The sequence below is a fragment of the Sebastes fasciatus genome, chromosome 12 (genome assembly GCF_043250625.1).
Source record: "Sebastes fasciatus isolate fSebFas1 chromosome 12, fSebFas1.pri, whole genome shotgun sequence".
Lineage (NCBI taxonomy): Eukaryota > Metazoa > Chordata > Actinopteri > Perciformes > Sebastidae > Sebastes > Sebastes fasciatus.
Genome location: NC_133806.1, coordinates 24,362,979 through 24,375,821, shown reverse-complemented (window position 1 = coordinate 24,375,821; position 12,843 = coordinate 24,362,979). Strand labels below are relative to the sequence as shown.

General features: G+C 42.7%; 1 protein-coding gene across 9 annotated transcripts in view; it reads right to left on the bottom strand.

Moving 5' to 3' along the window:
- Nucleotides 1–539: 539 nt before the first annotated feature.
- The window catches only part of cobl (cordon-bleu WH2 repeat protein), a 58,870-nt gene continuing 46,566 nt past the window's right edge, over nucleotides 540–12,843 (bottom strand). For 8 of the 9 annotated variants that reach the window (XM_074654243.1, XM_074654248.1, XM_074654247.1 and 5 more), the window contains 9 exons: nucleotides 12,158–12,316; nucleotides 8,401–8,722; nucleotides 6,920–7,038; nucleotides 6,408–6,599; nucleotides 4,646–6,261; nucleotides 4,317–4,550; nucleotides 3,988–4,104; nucleotides 1,937–2,245; nucleotides 540–1,034 (listed from right to left, as the gene is read on the bottom strand). In XM_074654243.1, coding sequence (XP_074510344.1) covers nucleotides 951–1,034; nucleotides 1,937–2,245; nucleotides 3,988–4,104; nucleotides 4,317–4,550; nucleotides 4,646–6,261; nucleotides 6,408–6,599; nucleotides 6,920–7,038; nucleotides 8,401–8,722; nucleotides 12,158–12,316 — 3,152 coding nt within the window. In that variant the 3' untranslated portion in view covers nucleotides 540–950. The remainder of the gene's footprint in view (nucleotides 1,035–1,936; nucleotides 2,246–3,987; nucleotides 4,105–4,316; nucleotides 4,551–4,645; nucleotides 6,262–6,407; nucleotides 6,600–6,919; nucleotides 7,039–8,400; nucleotides 8,723–12,157; nucleotides 12,317–12,843) is intronic. The other variant, XM_074654250.1, reaches the window with a different exon arrangement.

Here is a 12,843-nt window from a genome sequence, read left to right as displayed (position 1 = left end):
GCAGCACAAAGGTTAGAAGCTAAAACAGTCATATATTGAGTGAAAAGGCACTAGTCAGTCACCCTCCTCCTCAGAGCCAAGAGCTGTAGAAGTTGGCATTATGGACCAGATCTGGATAAAATACACTTTTACACAAAAAAAATCAAACATTGTCAATGGATCTATCCATTATTTTCTTTCAGTTTTCAGCTATCTTAATTTTTTTTAAACAAATATTAAGTAGTTCAAATCTGGAAACATCATCAGATCCAAGTTATTGCACCCCATATAGAATTTTTACAGCAAAACATCATATACATAACACTGACTGAGCAACAGTATAAGGCATCCATAACTTAACTGCGGTAAAAAAAAAAAATTGGAACAAAAAAAAGGAAAAAAAAAAGATCTGAAAGTAGCACAAACCATTTCTATTTGCTTTCATTGGCACACATTTTGTACAATGTTCCAGTTAAAACTACTGAATTCAAGTACAGATGGCAAGATATGTTTAGGAACAGCGATATGTTATAAAGATGGACATCTTTCCAGCAAGCTCAAACCTTTCACCTTTATCAGACACTTGTAGTGTTTGGCTACTAAGAGAGCAACATTCAACATACAAGAAGAAGTGTCTGAATCATTCCCACTTTGATGCTAAATTCTTTGAGCATTAGTGCATCAGTTTAAGGATAAGGCCCCAGACCGGTAGTCAGAGCTATGAAGCCCTTTTTGAATAATCTAGTTTATCTAGATGGCATGTAGAATCATCCTGTATTCTCATTTTATTTATCGGAATTTGTGTCACGCATCATATATATAAAGTTCCTCAAAACTTTCAAATAGCATTCACTCGATCCAGTTTTCCCAAGTGTCTGATGCAAAAGCACAATGGCAAAAAAAAAAGAAAAGAAAAAGAAATTAATTAATAATAAATGATAAATGTATTGCGGTGATGTGGTTTTCCCCTCCTATTGCTGAGGGAGTGTTGAGGACGTTGCTTGGATTGTTCCCAGTCTGCCGTTCACTTGGACTGTCTTTGTGGGCGCAGCGACCTAGTTAAAAGAGACACAACATGTCATGTTTGTAATTTTGGTAATGACGGGTAATAGTTCATGGCAAGCTGGAAAGAATATATCAGGTCTTGTGGCTTTGTGGCGTCTAACTCGATACAGAAAAAATGCCTGAAATAAAAGGATTTTCTTATTTTTTGATGTGGTCAAAACTTCTGATTCTTTTCCTCCTCCTAACACTATTCATTCTTTGCTGTTGTTCCTGTCAGATTTAATAATCCGAAAACGTCTCTGTCAACTCTAATTTTCCACAACTGCTGACCTGAAATTGAACTTTATCTCCTTGAATATATTCACACAGCACTACAGTATGGCTGTCAGATGAATCTGTGAACGTGTTGCAGTCTCCGATTCATTTCCAGTTTCCCCGGCTGCTGCTGCTGCACCGCAGGAGAGCTTTGTTCTGCCAGCGATGTCTTCCAACGAGGTAAGACGTGAGAAACCAGACCAAAGATGGTTCAAATCATATGTTTTTCTCTGTTGCTGTCTCTGGCTTTCTTGCCTCTATCTGTTCTGTCTTTTTTCTCCCTCCCTCTCCTCTTTGATAAGAGTCTCTCTGGGTGAAATTATGCCGTCTTCTGCACCGAGACTCATGAAAAAAGATATTCATATTCATCACTTGCTGTGCTAATGCTACATTTTAATATGTTTAGGCTGTCTTGTGTTTTATTTTTCATTTCTTCACCAGTTTATGTATTTTTCTCTTTTCTGCAGACAGAACTTATGAGGCAGATAGACATTTGGAAGCCAGTAACCTCTGATGTAATCTTTATTTTTTATCTCCATACCCTCATCACTGTGTTTTCATAAAGCAACTGTAGAATTGAAAATCCAACAATGCTAATGCAGAGTACACACAGGACGTGGGATGTTTGTATTAGTACCTTTTTTAGCCTCCCAGAAGCAGATCCAGAGCGAATGGCCTCCAGCATAGCCTCCCTGGCCAAGACAGGGTTCTTGGAGGTGTTAGCACTTGTGCTAGGCTTACCCTGGGGCAAGACAGGGGGAGGAGGTGGAGGTGCAAACATGGGTGCTGGAGGCGGTGGCGGTGGAGGTGGGGTAAAGACAGGAGGAGAAGTGCAAGTCAAAGATGGAGGAGAGGGAGATGGAGAGGGGGTAGGGCCTGCACCTCTTTCCTCTACTGAAGCCACCTTCCTGAACTTGTCAAGCTCACCAGCAGCCTCAGATTTGGTCTGTAGGACACAAAAGAGTGAGACAATGGAAACTCTAGACAGATAAACACAGACAGGAGCTCCACATATATCTGCATTTGAACTCACACACATCTAACGCCAACCTCTGACGCAAATACTCTTTACTCTAAACAAATGATCTTCTGTTTCAATCTTTCTGCATTTCATGATTTTCATATTTCTTATCTTATTTATTTGTGTAACTCACATTGCACATACTAGTTATCTAGTTTTCTTTATTTATTCACTTTTTCTCTTTTAGAAAAGTTTAGTTTGAGTCTGATTTGGTCATGCTGCATTCCAGAGATTCCTCTTCTGGCGAGGAACCTCCAGAATCGAACCGCAGATGTTTCGGCTCCGGCAGCACGTTTTCTGCCCCTTTCATTCCACATGGGCTCTTACATGACAGCAAACCACAGTCCACACAGAGGGATGCAAATAGACACCCATGCTTGCATAACTCGGTTCATGCATGGTTATGTGAGCTGCTAACTAGCTAACAAAACGGACGAGAGAGAGTTTAGGATTCGCATTTGCTATTAAACAGAATTCTTCTCCTCAGTGTGTTTGTTCTCTTTTAAGCACAACTAGACTACACAGCCACAGTAGCGGCTCTCTGAGGCTGTATTTAGGGCTTCAGTCAGCATGGCAACATGCTAACAATGACAATGCTAACATGCTGATGTTTAGTAGGTATGATGTTTATGTCCATCCTCGTAGTATAGTATGTTAGCATGCTAAAATTAACACTAAAAAGAAAGTACAGCTGAGTCTGATGGGAATGTCAATGGTTTTGCAGGATTTTGACCTGATGGTGATGCTAGAGCAGGGCTGTCCAAAGTGGGGCCCGCGGGCCAAAGTTGGCCCGCCATCGGGTTTGATTTGGCCCGCCAGATGTTAGCAAATTCTTTTTTTTTATTAAAAGACCCAACCGACTTTACTGTCTTTTGGAGGCCGTATCAGGCTAAGGTTTATGGTTAGAAGATAGTGGCAGACATGCCTACTTTATAATAATCACATGCAGTTTGGGGGAAAACGTGCAGTTCTTTGAATGCAGTATACATGTGTTATTTTTGCCTATTTTAAAAATGGTGTTTTTTAATATTTCTACATACTGGGGTCCGTAAACAGTCTTGGAAATGCATAAATTGCATAAATGAGCCCAATTGTATTCAGCCGGTGGGTTTTAAGGGGCTAACTATGTAAAACATCTTCAATTAAGGGAACTTGGGATCCTAGTACCATTTTGCATCTTAATAATACAATACAATAGGTGTTTAATTTTGGCCCGTGGTCCACCATTGAGTTCCAGTTTTGGCCCTCCAAGGGAAAAGTTTGGGCACCCAAAAGTCAGTGGGTCGCCGAAGCCTGTAGCCTTCATCCTCTGGGGACTTTGAATATCTCGACCAAATTTCCTTGTCAAGACATTTCTAAACTAAACCAAAAATGTCAATCTGATTATGGCACTTGAAGAAAAGTCACAGGACCAACAAACAGATTAGGATTCATCATCTGGGGACCATGAATGACTGTGCGAAATGAATTAGCTTGGCTAAAAAGAATAAGTATGTATTTGAGGATAAATGTGGATACATCCAAGGGGGGTGAAAGTGGATGGGGTATACTCATTGCTGAAACTAATCATACTATGATTGTTTAGGGCTGAGTTTTATCTCCCTACCACCCCTTGGTATTGACATGCATGGTGTGATATTGTGTAACTAGCTTAGAGAGTATCTTACCTTCCTCAGCTTTCCGGAGCTGCTCTTGGCTCTAATGGCAGCCAGAAGAGCAGACCTCTCAGTCTCCTCCTCAACATAAGATGCTTCCTTCATGCTGCTGAGACCAGATGTGGTTATCTAATAATGAAATAAAGAGAGGAAAATCAATAAACCTTTCCTGTCTTCCAGTCAACACCATCATTAACACTGTGACATTAAGAATATAGTGTATTTCCATTACTGGTAGTTGGGTACAGTAAATGCAACCCCATAGTTTTGCTCCAGTTGGCATTATAATCACTCTCTCCTTCTCATCCGTCCATCCCTCTATTCTAATATGTTTATCTCACCTTCTTGAGTCTGTCCCTGGCTCCGCCCGTCTGGATCGCCTCCATCAGGCTGCTGTGCAGAGACGAGTCTTTCTCAACAGATTTAGAGATCACTGGTTTGAACTTTTTAACCGGCCCAAACACCGTTACCGGCGGAGGCCCAGGGGGCACACCTCCGTCTGACACTGTGATAGAGGGTTGTGGTTTTGCATCGGGTGATAGACGGGTGGCTGCCTTGGTCACGTCCCTCGTGCTCTGAAGACAAGATGTGTAGTATAAGTACACTGTCATTTATAGCAACAATATATATTTTTTAATATGAAATATTTCTAATACAGGTTTTTACTCACACTTGTCTGGCCTTGGGATACAGTCTTGGAGACTGTGGGTGGTTTGGCAGATGAGTATGGAGGACGGCTTTGTGCAGGGCTGGGGCTTCTGAGTCGGATTTGTTTAATATCATCGCTGTCATTATTGGCGATCATGTTCTTTTGGGTGGGGCCACTAGACTGAATGTGCTTATGCTTGGCCGTCTCTGTTTCCAGCGTATTAGAGCTTCCTTTGGTGGATCCAACACAACTTTTAAATCCTCCCCTGTCTGGTCTCACTTCTCCAAAATCTCTCTGGCTCTCTGACACATACTCTGGGAAGCTCATGGACCTCTTAGGACCAGGCGGGTTGGATTTAGAAGCAGAGTCATTCTCCTTATTGTCTGACGGTGACGACTGGGACGACTGGTGTGGATTCACTTTTATGGACCGACCTGATCTCTGGAAAGTCTGTGATTTTAAAGAAGCAGAGGCGTCATGTACATTAGGGATGGAGTTGGGTTTAGCTGAGGTCTTTGGGGTGTATTTAGTGATGGCAGACGCCACGTATTGGCTTGAGGTTCGCCTGGATGGTTTGAGGAAGGACAGGTCTCTTGTCAGGTCTGGAAGGAAAGGAGGTGGAAGGGCAGGTTTATTACTTGGCTGGTGAACGTTTTTGGACACTGAAAACTTGCTCTCCACCTCTAACCGCTCTTCTTTTGCAACATGGACGGCTTTCACTGGTTCTTTAGCTCCTTCATTAACCGTCTCTTTAGGCTTGGCTTTCTCTGCAGGTTTATAATGTGAAGTTTGCGTCATTTTTAGGTCCTCGGTGTTACCGCTCTTCAAAGTAGTCACTGAGATTGTAGTGGGAGTACTTCGCAGGCCATCTGTGCTCTCTTTAGCCTTATCAATGAGGTCTTTGCTGGGGGGCACAGAACTTTCTTGTCTCTCATTTGAGCTCCAAAAAGCTTTGGCTTTTCCAAGAAGAGGAGACCCCTCACTGGAATTAACTCCACACTCTGATGAACCACCAACTTTGCTCCGGGAGATGCCCCCTTTCACCATGTTTCCTTGATCGTCAATCTTAATGGCACCGACAGTTAATTTGACAGCTGGCTCTCCCGTAGCAGCATGCATGACAGAAGGTTTGGGAGGGACCACGGTGAAAGTCTTCATACCGAAGCGTGATGTGACGTTACAAGTGATTTTACCATGTGAAGCATTGGTGCTGGAGTTATTTTGGTAAACTCTGTGCGTTTCTTCATCTCTCTCTGCAGGTCTCTGAGTGGTCGGTGGAAGAACGGACTTCTTCTCTTGAAAAGACTGAGCGTTACTTTTCACAGGATCAGGTTTGGTCTCAGTGCGCTTGCTGTGTTTCTGCAGGTCAACATTAGATTTCACTGCTGATGTTCGTCTCTGCTTCTCCTCTTTCACACTGTTGGTATCAGGAGCACTCATCTCTTTCATTTTTGTTTCTTGCATCTTCTCTTCCTTTTTATCACCTGTAGACTTGTTCTTCAGTGACTTCCTACGCTGCTCAGGTTGACACGGCTGCTTAGTATTTGCACTGCTGCTTTTATTACTGTCAGCAGCTGTACAAGCATTGTTGTTTTTGTTCTGTGGCTCCACACTGGACTGATGACAAAAGCTTGGACCTGTGACAAGATGGGGTAAGAAAAAATATATAACTGCTTTTAACTGTATTGTATTGATACTACTGAGCCCGAATAAAGGCACAACATGTCAACAACACCATCCAAAGCACTAAAGTCTGATGCACTGGACATATCGTTCTTCGTACCTTTGCTGCCAGCTGACTCAATCCTGGTTATTGACGTTGTCTCATTTTCGACAATGTGACGTTCATAGTCCTCCAGTACTTCATCTATGGCTGTGACTGGCACGTCCATGTCCACTACAGACACCGGCACCTCATTGCTGTCTGTGGACATGGTATAGGGGCTCTCCTTCGCTGAGACTATATCTATGTGATCTGGAAAAGCGGAACAGGTCAAGGAGTTAATACATAATACAGTACTTTGGGCACATTTTGATTTTTTAAGAAGATTATCATGACTATTACTTAACAAAATTAACTGAGTTTGGAATAATCAATTTGGAGTAGGATTACTTCAAGTTTAAGACAAATGCAGTGTTGCAGTGTTATGATGTTCAACAGGTTTAATCCTTTACTGAACTACAGTACATATCGATTCCAATGTTGGAGGCATGTACACTTGGACACCTCCATGAAAAACTATAAATCCAGTTTAATATTATGGGTGAACTGTGGCCTACGCCAGACTCCCTCACCTGCAAGGTCTGCTTCAAAATCTGCCAAAGTCTGATGGAGCTGGGCTGTGAGCTCTGGGTCATCTTCATAGCTGTCTTTTAACCTGCTTGGCTTTGCCTGTGGGCTAATGTCATTGTGCCTGAGGAAGGTGCATAAAAACATGTGTCAAAAAGACATCTGCACACACACACATCCCACAAGATTTTTAAGGAGCAGCCATAATACAGTTCTCCCCAGGACTGCATAATTCTCATCCAGTCACCACCAAACAGTTGTTATGAACTGCTTATTTGATGCTGTTGTTACATCCGGCACACTTCCCGTTACTAATCTGCCACAGAAACCAAAAGGCTAAATGCAGTTCAGTAGTCGAGGACAGAAAATAAATGTGTTAATTTGAAATATTTAGCGCTTGTTCAAAGTTGAATTTCATTTTTATTGGAGCCTACTGGCTTTGAAACATGTGGCTATAAAGACATTATTCCCAGTTTAAACTTCCTTCACGCTCTTCAAGGGTTCAACAGAGCATTCTCATGACTTACTGGCATATTAGCCATAACAAATTGCAACAAGAAGGCCAAACCAAATAGAAGAGACTTGGATTGGTCCTCTATTCCTCAGCGATTCTGAGAAAACAGGGTTAAGAGTGCTTTCCTGGAATACTGAGGAGCCGGCAGCATCGGGCCAGGCCCTGGATTCATAAAGTTTCTGTGAGTCAGAGCATTGATCCAGGATCCCTGGTCTGGGCACATTACCATACACATTTCACAACAACTTAAAAGGCGAAAAGTGATCTGGGGCAGCATTCATTTTCCACAAAAGCCTTTGAATAAGGGCCTAGAACCATAACTCTGAAACTCTGAAGTTTGAGGGTGCCAGCTTTGACTGCAACTCAAATATAACACATGGCGGGAACTGCTCTTGGTTATTGCTGCTGGCACAGTTAAAAGCTGTGGAAAGACTTCCATAGTTGGCTGAAACAGTGATGGGTGTCACTTTCAAGGTGAAAATACAGGTGTGGAACTACACTTGCTCAGCAAATGCAAGAATCTGACTAATACATCTCTACGCAGGTATAAGTTATCGGTGGTTAGGCTGGCTCAGATCGACAGCAAGGCGACTGGCACATGTACTGTACAGTATTATCTTCCCTACCAGGAAACCAGGATCTATTAAAATGTATTTAAAAGTAAAAGGTGACAGCAATGGGAAACATCCGAGGTAGAAGATGAGTAGGAGTCTGCAAAAAGCAAATACTGGGAAGCATGAGGCTGGATAGACGCTGGGAGTCATTCATATTCTCTTGAGGCCAATGCAGATGTCTCAATGTGCCTCACCATCATAAATGAGGCTGTGCATAATTTTGATAGCCAAATACGGCAAATTAGGTAAATATAGATATAAAGTATATGCTTGTCAACATTCTACTTTCCTCCCTCACTCTTGTAAACCCCTACTTCCTTGCCCCCTCTTCCAGTGATTTCTATGACTTCCTCTGTACCTGTGTCTCGATCCCCAGGTGGCACATCCCTCATCGCTGTCACTGGAATTGTCCCGCACGGGTCCCAGCGGTCTCTCTCCTCCGACTCTGCTACTTCCATCCAGAGACAAACTCCCGTCTGGGGATGTGGGTTGGGTGTCAGATGGAGAGCTGACCATGCCCGAGTCCTCGCCCTCTGCCATGCCCTCGGAGGCAGCGTAACCCTGGTCGGGCAGGCTGCTGCCACCGCTGCTGCTGCCCAAGGACGCGGTCTCCTCCTCGGGTGTTCCAGTTTCTGGTTTCCGGGAACTGGCTGTGGAGCTTTGCATGGAGTGGAGCCAAGCTGGGAGAGGATAGAGATAAGTCTTAGCATCAGTATTGGGTGTTATCACTGTCCTTTAAGACTGTTAGCAACTTTAGCATTCAAATGAAAGGGTTTCCAATGGCCTAAGGTTGTGTAAGGGGAGTCTAAAAGGACTGAGAATGAGTGTTTTTTTCCACTCATGCCATGCATTAACTTCAAAAAACTTTTAAGCCTCATTTATTTTTCTCAAATCCACAAACCTTAACAGACTTTCAGACTTTCAAAAACACCACAACAGATCATGAGGACATTTGTTTGAAAAGAAGCACAGGATGCAGAGAGAGCAAGGAGAGCAAGTGATGGAAGAAAACAGAATGAATGTTGAAACTAACGTAAATACTTCCTCTGACACCACACACATACACACACACACACACAAACCAGAAAACACAAGCCAAATATACAAACACAAGCCTGGAGCACGACCACTTGTGGCTTGATAAAACAGCTTTAATGATGTGTGGGTGGAATTACTGTAAACAAACCCTTTTAATTAGATTTTTACAGTACTGTTTTAGATTCCAGTGAAAGATAGATATTGCTTCATACCCTCTCATCTCTCTAGTACAGTCATGCTCTGGTCAGTCCTGCGGGTTTTGGAGAACTTATTTAGTCTGTCACTGATCTCATTGAACTCTAGGCCAAGACAATAAAAATCAATGTACCATTTGGTTTTCAGCAGTCCCGGCCCAGCATGCACAGGACTGGGAACTCAACAGGGGATTCTTGAAAATGAGTTTAACAGTGAGTGACCTTGCTTGTAATACCAGGTGTCTGTGAGTGTGTGCATGCATTTGGGCATGCATTATGCTCCAATATGTCTTCCTATGTGTGTGTGTGTGTGTGTGTGTACTGGGCCTGTCAGTTTTGGGCCTGGTCCTAATGGTGTGGAGAGAACAGTCAGTTCCAGGAGATGTGGTGATGACTCACAGGGCTGTCCTCCCAGCTCCTTCCCAGCAACAGCTTAGTCATGCCAGCTACAGCCACAATCAGCACACACACACACACACACGCGCAGACAAGTGCACGTATACACACACACACACCGTCTTCTGCTCTCATGCGTTTACACATGTATATGCTTGCATTACAAACACACAAGTAAACATCCACATGTAGTTCTCAAACTTCCAAGTCAATATGACCTTAGGCACATGCTTCAGTTAAAGCAAACAAAAAGTGTCCTAAGCAAATCAATACTGTGACGTGTTACTTGTCAAAATGTATCCACGGCAACCCATGCACAATGCCAAACCAAAGTCCTTGAATCTTGATCCAGTCTTCAACTGTTTAATTGAAAAATGGCTTTCAGACATAAATATATATATACTGTATATGTTTTTCAATCACAACACAGATTGCCTTTACAGATAAGTGTGTGTTCATTATCACAACTCTACAGGCTCAATGAGTACACATCATCCACCCAAGTTACTACGCTACAAATTTGAACCAGAACTCGGCTTTAAATTTGCAGATGGCAAATCATATTTTACATACATGAATTGATTAGATCCTGTGACACCACATATCGTAACGTGATAAAAACAAGGGCTCCATTCCCTTAACATAGTCACCACACAAAAAGAGCATTCAGCCGTTTTTTTAACATGCATCTAATACTACAGTGCTCAAAATTGTAAACAAGTTGTTTTAGGATACAGTCTTCCTTTAAGGCCACTCTGGTGTCTTGCATTTTTTTTCAGCCAAAAATCCAAATGATATACTTAGTTTTTCTCTGGATCCCAAACACCCATTTTTCACATAGTGTGTCACAACAAAAGGGTCATCTTGGATCCCTACCCATCATTTAAAAACAAACCATGAAGCATTCATGCAACTATAAGCCTTCACAATAATACTAATAATAATAACAAAAGTCCTACAACAAATCAGTGTTAAGTGTCATTCTCTTTTCTAAGTAGAGGTCTTCTATTTCATACACTTATCATTAAAATACATGAGGCACCACTACCTAAAAGCAACATGTCATTGATAGATCACCCTTTCCATAATATTGCCAAAGGCAGCATGCATTCAGGTGTCACATTTCTTAACCAAGCCACAACATCAAGCACAGAGAGAGAGAGAGAAACATACGCTGTCCAACTATTGATCTGCAGATATCGCATCACCAAAATATTGGCGAATAGATATCGCATGGCCTCGCCTCACAGCCTCTTGTGAGCATGTCGCTCATCAATCACGCTGTTAACTGATACGTCCAGGGTTTAGCTCATCTGTCCTTGTATATAGCCTTCTGACCACATTCTGTGTGTCCACTTTTAACTCAGCTCTGATCTCATGCATAATCAATAACAAACCAGCGGATCAAGTTGAAATACAAAACCACCAACGGTATATACATACATTTGTAAAAAAAAAGAAAAAAAAAAAGTGAAATTGGAGAGCACTACTTGCTTTCACTTGCTGCATTTTGTGTCCTTAACAGAATCAAATCCAAGCCATCACAAGCACAGGTGCAGTTGGGTTTACTGCAAAGTGGCTTCTGTGAGGCATTGTGGCACCAAGTGAAAGCAAGTAATAGAAATGAGGACGATTCAAATAATGCAATAAGACAACATATATAAAAGAGTACAGAAGAAACAGTAGAACATTTCTTAAATGAATGAGAGGAGGGTGGTGAACATCAGAGGGAGGTCCAGCAGAAATAAGAAGGGCCAAGAAGAAGCAAAGGGAACTGATTGGATTGTCGGACGATGGGGGGGTCAAGCCAGAGAGAGACTTCAGGAGTGTTTGGAGCGCAGACGCATAGGCCCACAGCAGTACACTATAAAGCAGGGTGCGGGGTGGGGAGTAAAGAAAAGAAGAGGTGAGATTTGAGATGGATAGATCATGAACATTGCACTTGGCGTGGGTGGCGATAAAAACTGCATTCAGAGAAAAACCTAAAAGTAAAGAAAGACATTGAGGACGACAAAACGATGCAAAGAACACATACAGAAAAGGTGGCTTACGTACGGTTCAGCATCACTCAACAATGTCTTCCATTATACATCTAATACATTCCCATGTACTGTATAAATGCAACAAAAAAGGCACTCCAGTTGATTGGTGTTGACCCCCTGGCCCTGACCTTTTGGACCCAGAAGAAATAAGAGGGCATAACAGGTTGACATTTATAGATATGAAGCACCTTGACCTCACATGGCCCCGGTATCATTTAACAACTCAGCTTCCCGGGGAGCTGATGGAGAGTTGAAGCATGTGAGGACAGTATTCACATACGCACATGCGCACAAAACGGGGTTTGGCAGTAAAGGATAGTTGCGAAAATACAACCTCTGATTGTGAGGAATGAAATAAAAGTTAGAAAAAAACGGGAGAGCAGCTTCTAGGAAAGAAAAGAGAGTGAAGGAAAAGGGAGAGGGAGGAAGTCCATCTGGAACCTACACTGGGGAGCTGCTTCCTCCACCTCCATGGGACTCTGCGGGCAGCTGCTGTCTGTGGGCTCAATGGGAGGGGAGGACAGGGTAGGGGGTAGGACAAGCTGTGGTGGCTCCTGGCCCGCGGAGCGACGAGGTTTGGGCGGCGCTGGTCGATCAGCGGTTCCTGTAGGAGAAACAGTTTGCAGGCATGGCAGGCACTGATGGTCATGTTTGTAATAAAAATTAACGAATGTGAAACAAATATCTTACATGCAAACTCCTTATCAAACAGAAAGTAGCACAGAAGACATTATGTAATCATCAAGATCTTTGTTTTTTATATATTCTGGCAACGTCTTGGCTTCTGTGTATCTGTGCTCCACTTCTCAGAGACTGCTTGTTATTCAAACAGTGGTTTTCTTTATCCTTGGATTTTTTCTGGTGATGAAGTTTGAGTTTCTGTGTGCAGGACTGCTTCCTTTGTCTGCTGAGCCACGGAGGTTATCACTGTTAAAGTGCTGTAAGCTACTCTTGTGTTTACAGTGCATTCATTTGGAGGTTTTTTACCATTGCTCCCGTGGAATTTCACATTTCTTGGAATTTACTTGACTGCTGTATTTAGTGGAGGGCCCAACCTTGGCAACAAAGGCCTGTTGAGTATCAGCTGACGTTTCAAGAAAAGCGACAGCAACAACTGGTTTGTTGCTAAAT